Source organism: Colius striatus, chromosome 3, assembly GCF_028858725.1.
Source record: "Colius striatus isolate bColStr4 chromosome 3, bColStr4.1.hap1, whole genome shotgun sequence".
Lineage (NCBI taxonomy): Eukaryota > Metazoa > Chordata > Aves > Coliiformes > Coliidae > Colius > Colius striatus.
Window position 1 is genome coordinate 16,881,771 of NC_084761.1, and position 15,316 is coordinate 16,897,086.

At 37.8% G+C, this 15,316-nt stretch overlaps 1 protein-coding gene across 1 annotated transcript; it reads right to left on the bottom strand.

The window, feature by feature from the left end:
• Nucleotides 1-217: 217 nt before the first annotated feature.
• MEIOB (meiosis specific with OB-fold) lies at nucleotides 218-13,444 on the bottom strand. Its single transcript, XM_010209389.1, has 13 exons — nucleotides 13,376-13,444; nucleotides 9,966-10,023; nucleotides 8,443-8,574; nucleotides 7,639-7,711; nucleotides 6,156-6,351; nucleotides 5,567-5,667; nucleotides 3,846-3,898; nucleotides 3,655-3,750; nucleotides 3,184-3,285; nucleotides 2,525-2,678; nucleotides 1,979-2,162; nucleotides 1,413-1,499; nucleotides 218-346 (listed from the first exon to the last, which is right to left on the bottom strand). Exons 1-13 carry the CDS (start codon nucleotides 13,442-13,444, stop codon nucleotides 218-220), a joined length of 1,434 nt encoding a protein of 477 aa, XP_010207691.1.
• Between the last annotated feature and the right edge of the window lie 1,872 nt (nucleotides 13,445-15,316).

The window sequence follows — 15,316 nt, forward strand, 5'->3', positions numbered from 1 at the left end:
CTTGTAAGGGGTGGAATTCAGTAGAACTAACTCTTCTTAAGCTGAGGCCCTAGTACACTTTTTAAGGTACAATCACCTGAAAAGATCACCACAGAAGCCCACTTACAGGGATTGGTAACATATATTGCTTCTCTACCACCACCACATAACAAAATACGATGACAACAGCATTCTACCTCTAATACTCCATTGGAGAAAATCTTTTTCCTGGCTGTTATTAATAGTGTAATCTCTTGTTTCCAATCTCTTGTCCTAACAAGATGCAACTCGCCTCTACTGGGTCTGCCAGTTTGCATGAGAGAACATTCACCTTCAGTCCGGTTCTCCAGCTGGGTGACGGAGTAACCTGTAAAAATAGTTACAGGTCTTCATTTTTACTGCTGTAGAGAACTTTGAAATAAATCATTTTGGCATATCACACCAGCATTGACAGATTTGGTTAAACGTATTTTACATGGTTTTATGGATGACTATACACATTTCGTGCTCTATTCGTGTCACTACTGAAGTAAAACACTTTCATTTTTCCTAGAAACAGAGGCAGGAGTTGAGGGAGGTGGGAGAATAACGGTTTTGGTAAAAAGGGCAAGTTTTAAAACAGGAGTCAGTTTAGATTAGCCCTAGAACAAGCAGCTCTATGAAAAAGGAATCCAGTCCAGTATACAGCATGCAGTTAAAAGGTAAATAATAGCAGATATTTAACAATTTCTCCAAGTGTGTGAATCCAGTATAGTTGTTGCTTTAAGGAGAATTGCAGATTTTAGACATGCCTGTATTTTTTTAAATAGGATTAGGTAACTGAGAAACACAGAATCATAGAATCGTTTCAGCTGGAAGAGACCTTTAAGATCATCGAGTCCAGCCTTTGTCCCAGCCCTATCAACCACTAGATCATTTCTCTCAGTGCAACATCCACTCATCTCTTAAACACCTCCAGGGACAGTGACTCCAGCACCTCCCTGGGCAGCCCGTTCCAGTGCCTGACAATCCTTTCAGGAAAGAAATTCCTCCTCATATCCAGCCCAAACCTCCCCTGGTGCAACTTGAGGCTGTTTCCTCTTGTTCTATTGCTTGAACAGACCAATCCCCACTTTGCTACAACTTCTTTTTGGGTTACTTAGGTAACCCTGTATACCACACAGTCTATGACATATATTGGCTGCCCTTACACTTGCAAATGGATGCTGTTGGCTTTATTTGTTATAAACCAACAGCCATAGCAGTCAATGACTGAAGAAATCATGTTTACATGCTTTCAAAATATCAGCTCCTTATCCAGTACCGGCTCAGGAATATTCAGAATACAAACAAAAACTGATCCATGTTTTTAAAAGCTCAGCAAAATTGACATGGAAGTTTTCAGTACTAAATATACCACCAAATAGGAAACAGCTGCTTTTTTAAATACTAACTTTAAAATAAATCTTGCTTCTTTCCAAAAGAAGTTGCCATTTCAATGCAGTTTTCTTGTCCTCTGCTAGAGCAAGGAATTCATGGACCTGTTAATAACAGGACATCACAGAACATTTCTTCAGCGTAGAGTCATAACAACATCTCCATACAAAATAACGATGAAAAGAGCAACTTACACATCTTTATACATTTCTAAACTGTATTTTTCTATTTTAATGTAGTGTTTGGTGTACCAAGACAGTCAGATTAATCAGAATAAACTGCAAGGTGTTTGAGAATCAAAGTCAGGGAATTCCAACCATATTCTCAGAAAAGTGTGAGTTAATTAAAATAAAGTGATATTCTGAATAGGGCAGTCACTCTGACATTTAGCACGTTTCTTATTAGCAGCTCCTGGCTTCTAGCATTTGACTTGTTAAAAAGCCATGTGTGTGTGCATATCCATATGTACACGCAATTTTTTTAACCAGTGCACGTATGTGAAGAACATTTACATCTATTTGTAATTTTCATCAGGTTTCACAGTTCGGATCAAAGAGGAACAACCTAATTAATTTGTACTTACTGTGCAGCCTAATGTTTCCTCAGCTACACAGTCAGACAGGTAACAAGAATAAAGAGTGCCTGTGTGATCTGTCAGACTGATGAGTATGTCAAAGCTTGCAAAAGTTGACTTTGAATATGGAGAGACGTCACTGCAGAACGCGCATGTGTTTGACATTTCATTCACTATGAAACGGCACGTTGAACTGCAACATAAGAAGATAATTAATGTACATATGCAATCCCTCCTTGTTTGAAACTTTTCTAGACTGAGATTTCTCAAGAGACTTTTCATCTTTAAAACTATTTTTCATCTTCTGAACTCTTAAGTCTGAGACAAAATGACCTCTTCCTTCCTCTTCTCCCTCCTAGGAACAGAAAGAGCAAGTCCTTCATAAACTCCTCTCGCTACTTCCGGAAGTCTACACGACAGAGATCCACACAGCATCCTCCAGAGGAGTTTTCTTTCTTGCCTGGAACTGGATTAAAATATTGTTCTATCTAACTTGGGTCAAGGGAAGAAAGACAAGTCATTTTTAACACAAATTGAAAACAGGCATTTGCTTACCATCTGTTGCGAATAATTTTAGATGCATTATCATCAATGTCCAGTGCAGAAATGTAACTGTAAGTAATGCCATAGACTGGTTCAAGTTTCCCATCATTCTGTAAAGCTTTTTCTTTCAGCTGTTCCACAGTATAAATGTCAACTATAGTATCCACTAAAATTTAAAAGACACATTAAGTGCGTCTGAGAAAGAAAGAACACAGAAGAGCAACAACAAAAGGGGATCTTAAGGTAATATAAAGGGAACGATTTGATCTAAAGCACTAGAAAAGCCCCCCACACCTTTTTTTTTGAAGCAGGCTTATCATCTGGGGATAAAAAAAATAAAACAAAAGGAAAGTTGAATGAGGAAAATATCTAATCTTTAATCATTGTACCCCTCCCAAATGAGTTTTTGACAAAAACTTTGCATTGTTTGGTAGTTATTCAAGAGAGAAAGACCCTACCAGTCAGGCTGAAATTACTGTAGTCACTAACCCTGAAGATACTGATATTATAAGGGACACTCCAGTAACAACAATCCAATATTAAGTATTCAGCCAGGTTATACCATAGTTTTGTTTCTATGACCATGCAGAGCAATCAGCTGAAATTCCAACTACACTGTGAAACTACATTGTGCCATTAAATAAAATCAAAGTGTTTGGATCCATGCTTACAGTTAATGGAATCTTTTGACAGCTCCTCCATTTTATCATACAAGGCTCCCGATGGCACACTCTCTTTTATGAAGCTGAAGAGAACATTTGCTTCTGCTGTTTCTTGAAAATGTATTTTTAAAAGTTAGTAGTATATGTATCATGTAAAAATAGAGCATTGTTATTTATATGACTTTTTATTCTGGTAGCACCAACACGTGGTCTCTTGGAATTAACCAAGAGATGCTTTTCTGCTTTTCACTGCAACTGTTAGTCAGAATACACAGAATACATGAAGGCTCTTTAGATTAAAAAAAGAAATTAAAAAGATAAAAGGGTGTAAGCCAAAAGCATTGGTCACAACATAACAGATAAGAAACAGGGAGCTTTCTGAGGTAAGCAAGCAGAAGAAATCAGACGTCCAATAGATTCATTCACACACTCTAGCCTGTAATGTTTACTCATACCAAAGCAACTTTCAACAACTCTTACCTGGATTTGTTGTAATGATGGTTTTTGATATCACAGTTGCAGTCATACAGTTCCTAAATTTGTCAAAATTTATTCTCACGTCTGATGCAAATATCACTGTGCACACACACAGCAAAAAAACAATGCTGTTAATGTAGAGCAAGTACCACATTAAGAATTACAGTAAAAACATAAAAACCAGAGTAGTATACCTGTTTCTCGTGGGATCCAACTCTGTGCAAGCTGGATAGACTCATTATCCCAACTAAATAAAAAAAAAGTTAATGTATCAAACCATTTTTGAAACAGCACTCAAACTGCTTAGTACTAAACTACTAAATAATATCAATTAAATCGGTCAAAAGGGGACACAGTTCCTCTGTTATCTGCACATGCAAATGAATGTCATGTATACCCACAGGCATCTAGTTTGCAGCCTGCCAGGATGCTTTATGTGAGGTCTAACACAGCCTTTATTTTATCCCGTGCCCAACAGAATGAAATACAGGGCTATTAGATGGTTGGAAATGATTAAATGCAAACGATACCTGGAAAAACACTCTCTGTATTTCAGAGCTTTGACCAAAGTAATTTCTAAAGCAAATCCCAGTTAAAATAACTGCTTATCAGATGAGCCTTGTTTCATTGCTTACATCACTAGGCCAGATGTTCAGCCCCTTTCCAACACTGGAACCCTTGTAATTGCAGATGACAAGACCAGAGTGAGGTCACTGCTGTCAAAACTGATAATTTGATGGCTAGATCCCTCGATAAAATCTCATCCAGTTCCTGATAAGTCTGGATGGCAAGAATACTGCCAAAGCATAGTTCTGCTGTGGGGTTTTTTTTAATTAATCTTTGGGAAAAGATGTTAAGATGTTTACTATTCACCCAGCATTGCTCAGCCACCTCTGCTCCAGTGGCCCCTGAAGTATCTTTTCTACAATGCTGTTGCTCAAGGATTTCCTGAAACTCCTCCTCTATCTGCAGCTCCACCAAGGCACAAAAGGCAGCGTTTAGGGAAACCACAGTAACTCCAGTAACCTCTGAGGACTCCTAAAGTGCACTCTGCCACTGCATACCAGCACCAAAACAACAGTATCAGAGCTGCTGCTGCAAATTGACATTGGTGGCAGTTCAAAGAGTAGAAAACTTCATGTTTTAGATGTTCATTAGTGTTCTTGTGTATCCATTAACTGAATGATAAGACAATTTATAACTGAGACACAGAGTGCAATGCTATCTTACTGCTTCTAAGGCACAAAGGTCATTTCAACCACCGGACAGCAAACTGAGTGCAAATGAATACTCACATGCCCTTGCACATGGATAAGCCATGAGTTTCTTGAACAAACTATGGGCAAAATGCAAAAGTTTATGTGCAAACAAGTCACTATTGACATACATAAATGGTATGGAGGTAGTCCTGTTTTTAAATGGGATACAGCTTGAAAATACGGACAAAGTGGTATCAAAATGTGCTATTTTAAACATTTAAAAAATATTTCAACCTATTTCCATTCTACTTGTTAATTCTGCTTGGCTTTATATATGAAGCATACTCCTCTTTTTACCCCTCTTGTTTGTGGAAGAAATGTGCTGCCTTTGCAGCTGTTTTCAAATGCCTTTTCCTGAATTAGTTCAAATTTCCACATCAAGAAATGTAACTGTTTGGAACTAAGTTTCATTTTGCCATTCATGAGCTAGCAGTCTGTCAGCAAGCCATAAAACTAGATGATACATACAAGGACACTTTAATAAATCTCTTTTTAAAGCCTCTGTTCAGCATACATTGCTGCCTCATCACAGTTGCCACCCAAATAACAATGCTTTTAAATTAAAAGACAGCCTTAGCACATCATGTGTGGTAGTTTATTCCTTCACCTACTCTTACATTAGTTTGTGTAATTTAGGGAATTAAAAGTCATCTTACCATACTATTGGAAAAGACATCTCAGTTTCATCAAACAGCTTTACTTCACACCTCTGACCTTTTCTTTTGTCTGAGGTGGTAAAATACTTTGGCTCCCCAACCTTTAAAAAGAAAAAGCATCAGTCACTTCCTTCCTACTAAGTGTTTAGGAGAATAAAAGTGATAACCTAAAACACAGAAGAGTTAAAAAAGGGGGAAAAAAAAGATGTACACCATTAAACGAAAACCTGTACACTACTAAAAGTTTAACAACAGTAGTTTTAGTTCAAGGTAAGGGGACACATTTAATTTTATAATGATTTGCAGTTTATGTATTTACAAGCTATCTCCTGCTTGCAACTGCATGATTTCCAAAAAGACGACTGATGCAGGACATTTCTATTCCCTTAATTTCCCCTTTCATGTTGAACAAAAACTTAAGTATCTCATGTGGTTGTTTTAACTCAACTGAACTGACTGTCAACCTAAATAAACAAAACCAGTGATTCATGCCCACTGTCAGTCCCAAAATCTATATCCACACTAAAGTCAATTAAGTTACCCATGGTACAGAAGGAAAAAACCATCCTGTTGTGACTCCTTAACTTACTGACATGACAGCTGCAAGCACATTAAGGATTCTTCCATCGAGGTTTTGTCCATTTGCAATGATATCACCCAGTGAATAATAATCCTGAGGGTCCTTGACTGGCAGATGCAACAGAGAAAGTAGTTTGGTGTCCATTTCATAACGTGAAGATGTTTTGACCACTGAATGATTTTCACTGAGCAATAGTTTGTAGCAACTGTATCATATGCACAAAACAAATCACATTGATCAATATTTCACTCATCGGTGTACTAACAGTGTAAAACGTTAATTCAATTCACATGAGAAAATAACTGTGGATTTATTCCTCTATTATTTTCCCTAAAGATACTGAAAAGTTTAAATCAATTTGTTCTAGAATTATTTCTTTAAATATAGACTTTATTCTTATAGAAGACTTGTTACTGTGTACCTAATATTTACCTATGGTTGAAATACTAACAATGCAAAACACATATTTGTAAAAGTTCCAGCCAATATCACTAAAAAATAAAATAAGTTCTGAAATGTCTGTAATCCAGGTAATTGAGAGGTTTTGGCATGAGGAGATAAGAAGGCATTACCACAGTCAGACTGATTTGGTAAGGTGCTTTCAAAAGGAATAGCCCAATGACCTAAGTAATACTTATAATGCACTGTTAGCCAGTGGAAATCAGATATAGTGAATATGCTTATGAAATTTACAGATTTAGAGAGGAGCTTTTTTCCTCAGTGAAGTTTCTACCAGACATTTGCTCTTTTATTTCTTTCTGGTTATCCAGGAAGTTAAGTAGTGAGTCTAACTACTATAGCTACGCATTTGCTACAAAGCTTAGAGAGAATCAGTAAGCAAGAACTGCCATATGATTAAGAATGTTAAAATATCCTCAATTAGAAAAGAAACCCTAATTAGAGAATAAGTGTGTTAGTCTGTCTTTTTCTAACATCTGCATCTAGGGTAACATCTGATATTTAGGGTAAGTTAAAATGTATCTAAATTAAGACTTGCAATGTTGGTGTCAAATTGTTCAGATTTTAGAGAATACACCGAAAGACAACACGTATACGTTTCATGAAACAAAAGAAATGACAATGCCTTATCAAATAATTAACAAACATCATTACAATATATTGAAATACTTTCTAGATAAACATGACATGAGAATGGATTTTGCTAAGGATATACATTCCATGAAACAGCTATGTCTGATGAAACACTTTGGCAAAATAAAATAATTCTAGTAGACTTCCCTCAAACAATGATATTTACTCTGTTTCATTACAAAGAGCATTATTGCTTGAGGGTAAAACTCCAAAGACTATAGTCCTGAGAAATATTTTCTCTGTTGAGGTTACCTGACCACAGATAAGAGAGGAATGAAAGCATAGCTACGTGAGAAGACTAGCCTCAAATGCTTCTACCAATTGCAATCAGCCAGCAACTAAGACAAGGATTAACTTTGATCTTTCCGGAAAGAACAACCAGTCTATGCTTTAAATTTACCTAGGAGTTACAGGGTTGAATTTTTCTTCCCTTTCTGCCTCCTTTGACTGAACTAAAGGATTTTCAATTGTAACTGAAATAAAATGACAGTAAAAAATGTTAGAAAACTGAAGACAGATACATATAGAGGTGGCTTTTAAAAATGTTTGTTTTCAAGGTCAATATAGAAAGGAGAAAGTACGTGCAGTAACTACTGCTAAATGCTTTCATACTGAAAACCCTACCTGTCCAAACAGCCCACATCATTGCCACAGTCCCTCAGGACTTCTCAAGACATTTAAGGAAGCAAACCAACAGTGAGTTCTCATGTGTAGACTCTTCATAGGTATGAGTTTTACCTAAACACTCTGATCTAGCAACCATGGGCAGCAAAGTCCTTCTCTTAATTTCCCCAGACAAAAGCACACACTGTAAATACAAGACTTCTGTTGCATTTTGATGAACAATCATAGTCATATCTGTAACAAAATGAGGACAAATTCCAAACTACTTTTATAGAGTTTAGTTTTCATAATGTAAAAGAACTTAATGTAATGTAGGAATTTAGAGTGATTAACTATAGGTAAGTTCTGGGTGGCTGCATTCAGTGGGTTTGTATCCGGTCTTTGTGTTGACATATTTACTGGTTTTGTATTTGCAATCTTATTCCTTTCTTCTTTATACTTAACTGAACAATTTGTTTCCAATTAGAGTGTTTTCTGAGTCCTCAGAGAAAATATAACAAAACCACAAACACATAACACTAATTTACTGAGGGAAAAAAGCATTCAAACCAAAACATATTAAGAATAGACTCCAACTTACCACAGTCACCAACTCTAAAGCTTTCTGAAAGGGATCTAACATACTCTTCTCTGCCCCAAGAATTTACATTTATAAAGTAAGCTGGTGAATCTCGAATAGTAAAACTGAAGGTGTATCTTTCAGACCCAATATCTGCAAAAATAAAACAGCAGGATTACAGTTCATCAGAACAGCTTGATCTCAATCAAGAATATGTGTATAAAAACTGTTATTTCGAGGCTTTCTTGGATTTTGTCACAAATTTCCTACCCGCAATCTGCTGATTACCACTAGAGGCCAGCAGTCGGTTCGGGACACCCAGTGGTGCTCCCGTCTGAGCTGTACCTGTGCCGTCCCATCCACGTACAGTTAACCACTGAACTTTAGGCAGCACCATATAAACTTACAGATTTAACGCAAGAGAAACAAAAGAACCGTATGGTGCTACCTTCAAAGCATGGGCAAACACATCAACAGGGCTAACGTATGAAGCAATGCCACGAAGGAGCATATGTAGTAGCCTAAATTTTGCAGTAGGTGGCTGTGCCCGTGCATGAGACCACTACGCCGACTGGCAAGGCTGCAGATGGCAGGCAGTGGTATTGGCCAGGCAGCATCAAGGGGTTTAACGGAGTAAAGCAAAGTGTTTCCAGCTCTACAGAAAGTTCATGCTCAAGAGAGTATCAGTCTCCAAAACACTGTACTTCCTTTTCTCTTTCAGCTAATTAGTAAAGCTTTCCATGGATCAAACAGCATTATGCAATATGTTATTTTAAAATTATCAGTGAAAACTCTATAATGATCCACACAAAGTGGGACAATCCACACATATAAGCATAATCTGACTGTAATTCCATGGAGGCATAAATACAAATATCACATTTTCAGATGCTGTAGAATTGTTCCTGGCAACAATGATGGCTTTCTCCTAAAAATCCACCACTAGAGCAGCTCAGCATGGTGACAACATCAACAGAAGAGCTGAGTGCTTCACACAGAGCCAGAATGGCTCTCTAAGGAATGGAGATGCTTGCTAACTGTGTCTGTGTCGTCTCTAAGCTGTAAATACAGTATTTCAGCTACCAGCTAATGCTCTATTAACAATGTATTTTTCCCATTTTTCTTTAGGAGTGCAGGATAAGATGAAACCAATGCCACTCAGGTCAGAAATTACTTGTTTCACTCCTCAAGACCTCTCCTGAACATTTCTATTTGAAGAGAAAATGGACATGAAGGGCCCAGAACAATTCCAGCAGTATTCATGCAATAGTGGGTTCGTATCAGAGTCATCTTCTTCACGCCCTGAAACACTTACTTCCATGACAGGATTTTTCCAAACAAATTCTAACTGATAAGGTTTAGCCAAATGAATGCTGCTCTTTCATCTTGGTATTCAAAAACACATCCAGGTTTTTTTTGCACGTTTTTGTTCTATGCATTTCACACTAAGAAGTCTGTTTATCATTTAAGTATTGATTTCAATCATACGTGCCAAATTATACTGTATAAGAAAATAAAGTAAAAACAGTTAAAAGGGACTGTACTTTTTCTGTCTGGAAAGCCTCTGACATCTGTTTTCCCAATTACCACACCGATTACATTCTAAAAAATAAAGAGATTATAGAATACAAGTATTAAACACAGATGTAGATGATGAATTAGATTTCATGGGCTTGTACTCTATTGATGATGACAATAAACATATTTCTGACTGGTAATCATTTTCATCTATTTATTCCACAGTGCCTGCCATATGAACTAAGGACTAAAACATAAACATACCATTTTACTTTAAGAAAAAGAGGGACTAATAAAATTATTAAAAGAAATACATCTGTTTCTGTTTGTAAAGACAATGGGAGGACAAAAGTTCACACAAAACATTCACGATTTTGGCTGTTCTACAGCAATCTCTCCTCAGGTAGGCAGCAATATTGTTGTTTCACGCTCTCTGCACGGGTCTCAGATCTCCTTAAATGCACCATGAAAAGTCTGAACAGGATTTACTTTACAGTTAAGTGTCCAAGGTTTTCCCTGCTGTCAGCACTGAGATGCAGGCTCATACATCCAGAGGGAGGGAAATTTGTCCTATCGTTGTCTAACCAACCTAAAGTTGTACAGGTGCTTCTTTCTTGCTACTGTTTCTTTCAACCAACTACAAAAGGAGCTGAGACAATGAGCGGTTTTAACGATTCAAAACAAAACAAATCTTATTATATTCTGCTAAACCTGTATTTATTATGCAAAAGCACACTGGTCTCAACTGTCAAACAAAACTACTAAGAGCAAACATAGAGTAAAGAAATATGTTCTAATATATATATTAATAATAGATCTGAGCAGTGGGTTTGAGTTTGTTTGTTTGAGTTTTTTAAAAAGGTCCTCCTCTGTGTGAGAGAAGTGTATTGCAGTGGAAGTTTGGGATTTAAGAGGTAAACAATGAAAGCTGGTATGGCAACAAGGGCTGGAAAGACATTGGCATTGCAACGCTGTCAGGGTCCTTGAAAACATGAAGCATCCCACATGTCTTCCACTTCACATGAGCACTTAAATTGTCAGTGTTGACTTTCTCATTCAAGCATCGGAAGCCCAGCAGTCAGGGGCAATGTAGCAATTTAATCATCCAGCCAGGCTGGGCTTTGCACCTACTTACAAAGCAACACAGTCTAACTGACCCCTCTGTGACAGTACTGACAGGTGCTCAAAAATGACATCTCGTGTTCCCAGTTCACTCTGAATCACTAGATGGAGCAAGGTAACTGTGGAACCTGCAGTGCTGGACGTGAACTGGCTTAGAGGAACTATGTGTACAACAATGGCATAGTCTTATTCTTCCAATCTTTTTAACAGAATATTTTCTGTCCACAACGTGTAGTAATTTAGATTAAGATTTTATTTTTCTATTTCTGGCCTTTTTTTTCTTAAAAAACCAAATATTTAAATTAAATCAGAGTGCAACACACCCTTGAATCTCACCCACCAGTCAGAAGAACTGACATTTAGGATGACTCACCTGAATCATCAATTAAACTGATATAAGTCTGCACTTTACAAAAGAGATCTCCCCTATCCCTGTTTCAAATGTATTCACCCCTCTTGTATGAGCACTAAGCCTGCACAGCAAGCTAGCAGAAGGAAGTGATCTCTCTGGAAACTATTTTGAAGGAGGCAGGAAGACAGAGGGTAGAAAAACTTCCATTTCCCTGATCAGCTTGTTGTGCAACCACACAAGCTCTAGCTTCACCAAAAGAGGAGGAGCAGCACATGCCTGCAATGAGGTAGTGGGCCACACTGCCTTTTTTGGCAGAGCATTGCATCAGGCCACTCAACTAAATCATGAGACTACTACTCTGCAAGTTTGGACTTGGATCTCTTTCACTTTTAAAAATTAAACTGCAAAGTAAAAAAAAAAAAAGGACATTTTTATGCTTTGAATGATGCCTGCTCAGCTGTTTAAACATCCTAAACACATACTGTTTATTCTACCAGGAGATACTAGTGAATTCTTTTTTAACAAAACCACTTCCTTTACTATATGTTTCTAATTGCAATAGTCAAGATTAGTTTTATTTGTAAAATGAAAGCTTTTAACTGAGATAGTGGATCACACTATTTGAGGGTAGCTGTGAATAACAGGTTAAATTAGCTTTGCTAGAGACCAGGATTTATAAAAAGTTTATAAAAAGTTATAGAAAGAATATACAATACTGCTGTGAGGGCATATAAAACTCCTTCTCCTAGTTCACCCTTTTCTGTGGTTTCTCTTTCATTTGTTTAAAATAAATGAGAAAAAAAAAAAAAAGGCTAAATTTCCCCTTCTCAAATGAAAAAGCTGCAGGAACAGGAAAACTTGTTTTCACTCTCTTCACAAGCATCAGGACTTCTAGGGGGCGTACAGCTATGCAGAGAGTGCATCTGCTTTAAGCTGCTCAGGGATACAGGGCTGTAATGCCACAGCACAGCTCAAAGAACATCCACAGGGAAATGCTGCCTCTGGTTTTGTTCTCCAGGCTCTAACTCCCAGGAGCACTGGACACCCAGGAGACACATTATTGGTGCTGGGCTACACAGTGAAGGGTGGGAAATACTGTGACAGAGAATAACACAGCCTTCTCCCTTCCATATTAAAACATCGCCTTTGAGAGCAAAGATGGAAAATTACACTTCCATTTACTCAACCATTTAAAACTCAAAAGAGAAAAATACCTAGTTTTACAACATGCTCCCCTGTTCGGCTCTTACTCAGGACAACAATATCAACAAAAATCATAGTCAAACATCTGTATAACTCTGCCAACTGCAAAGCTTAGCTGTTTGTTAAGTTTACTTCTTTGGTTTATCCTACTCTCCTATACTCCCAAAAAAAGCAAAATTCTTATCTCCTTATAAGCTGACAACCACCAAAACCTGCTTTGTGTTCTAAGAAAACAGAAAGGACCCTATCTTACATATAATGGTGAGATTTTTTTTTTTTCTGGTTAAAGCACCATCCCATTCAATGAGAGTTTTGTTTGAATAATTCAGGGCTACATTATTTAGTCCAGAGGGACTGAGCACATAAGTCAAGACTGCAGGATTGGGCCTCACGTTCATAGCTTGTAGTGAAAGACTATTGTAGGTTACACATGCATTGTGAGTAGATAATGCTGACTCTGTACATGTCTTTACTAATTCAGCATCCATTTAAAACATTACAAAGCAGCCTCTGATACTTTCAGACATTGAATTGTCCGGTCAATATCTATAGTTGAGGTACCCACATACTACGGACAAGAGCAGCATCAATTTTCGTTTTGCTGGTTTATATACAAAGAAGGCAAGGCACTTTATATCTAACAATTATACTAATGCTCTTAGTATCTAAATACACATCAATTACATAATTTTGCAGTAATATAATACAGTCATATTCAATTTCATTTGAGAACAAAAGTACTATGTCTATGAGACTTACGGGACGAGCAAGATTTGGATGCAGATCTGAAAGTGCAACAAAGTCCCGTGCTGAACTAGAATAAGCCATTCTTTATCTGTAACTTGAGGAAAATTAATTTAGACTTCTTTTTTTTAAAAATCTAAACAAATAATTTAAAACTATTCATAGTGGTAATGACGAGTTATTTTTTAACACAAATATTTTTCTCTAAATAACACCTGTTTTCAATAAGAAGCATTTCAAACCATTTCAAGTTGACAATTATTTATTGTGGGTATTTGGCTATGTAAGTTTCAGATTTTACTATGGTTACCTGTGCTTCTGAACTAAAGGTCCACAGAACTTTTATTTATTTATTTATTCAGCATTAAATTACTCCATTAACACCAGCCTCTGAAAAATATTTACCCTCCTTCTCCTGTCCGGGAAGTCCAACTGAATTTAATGAGGCAGTTCATATATAAAAGGCCATTTACATGGGAGGAAAGAAAAGTGTTGGGTTGCAAATCATCTTAACTGAAGTCTTGGACTTAATATTAAACTGCTTTAAGATGCGAGTTCATTCCTTCCTCAAAATAGAAAAGTTCTGTATTTATTAAAATATATATTTTTTAAAATCAGTTATTTTTGGGCTGCCAACATAGCAATCCTGCCCATTCCTGTGAGCTACTGTGCACTCAAGTCCTCTCTATTGCCAAAGTCGGGCCATGGACGCTTTGTTAGCCCATTGAATGCCTCTTATTATTTCATGGGGAACCTCAGAGACATTATTGATATTTAGCAAAGAGTTGTCAGATACTTTTTTTTTTTTTGTAAAAGGAACCATCAAGTTGTCCAGACCTTAATAACCTTTATTATGAGAGAACTGCTGACGTTTTTTGGAGGATGCCTGTTCAAGCTTTATGCCAGAACTCCTGAATGGCTTTTGCAGTTTTTATACCTGGCACCTTGTGTGAGAATTGTTAACCATTTCGTTGGGCATTAGTGTAACAACCTGTTGAACACATCAGAAAAGAAATAGTCTACACTTTTAAAAAGTAAGCAGTTATCTCAGAACAAAGTGATTTCTCTAAAAGAGCATTTCAAATTAAGTTCTCACAGAAAGATATCTCAAATTTGCCTTACAAAAACTCCTGAACACTGGGGCCCTCAAACTTCCTCCCATCCTGTTATATGGAACTATTCACATTCACTTATGTGGGAAAGTCTCCTCAGCTATCCCTCCAAGGCATGTTAATATTCTTGCCTCAAAAAAAAAGTTAAATATTGTTGAATAACATACCTCACACCATAGCCGAATCAGGTTAAAGAAAACAGCACTGGGAACACATGAATCAAAGAAAGAGTGGAGAGGCAAGTTACAAGCCCTGACAGGGAAATCTGCAGGATGGAATTGCAGCCCTCACTTACCCCTCAGCAGCAGAGGCCGATGTCTGAGGACAGCTGAGGGAACCTCCTTTCACTAGCACCCTGGATCAGACCTTCTAACGAGAGAAACAACAGGGTGGAAATCACAATAAATAAAAGCAGAAAGCCTTTGGCACCACCACCTCACCCCAAACTGCTGTCTGGCACCAGATTACCAGGCCAGGGTCTACATTGCAAAGAGATTTTTCCTGTACAGGCCCATCACCAGCCTGCTTTCTTTTCCTGTCCAAGCCTGAGCAGACACCACTGCTGTCCCACACAGGCAGAGATGTCAGCTTGGAGGCTAGGCAGGCAGGAGCCCTCACCACAGCCCCACTGACCACCAAAGGGTCTCAGAGGAGAGACAGACCTGATGGGATGCGAAGGGAGTGCCCCAAGAGGCAGGCACGAGGTGCTCAGGACAGGGAGACAAAATGGCGGAGAGCACTGTGGGCGGGAAAAGGGCTTCACATCCCCTCGCTGCCAGCAACCATCCTTCAAGGGGCCGCGAGGCATGAGGCGAGTGGTGCAAGGATGGCCATCTGGCCATAG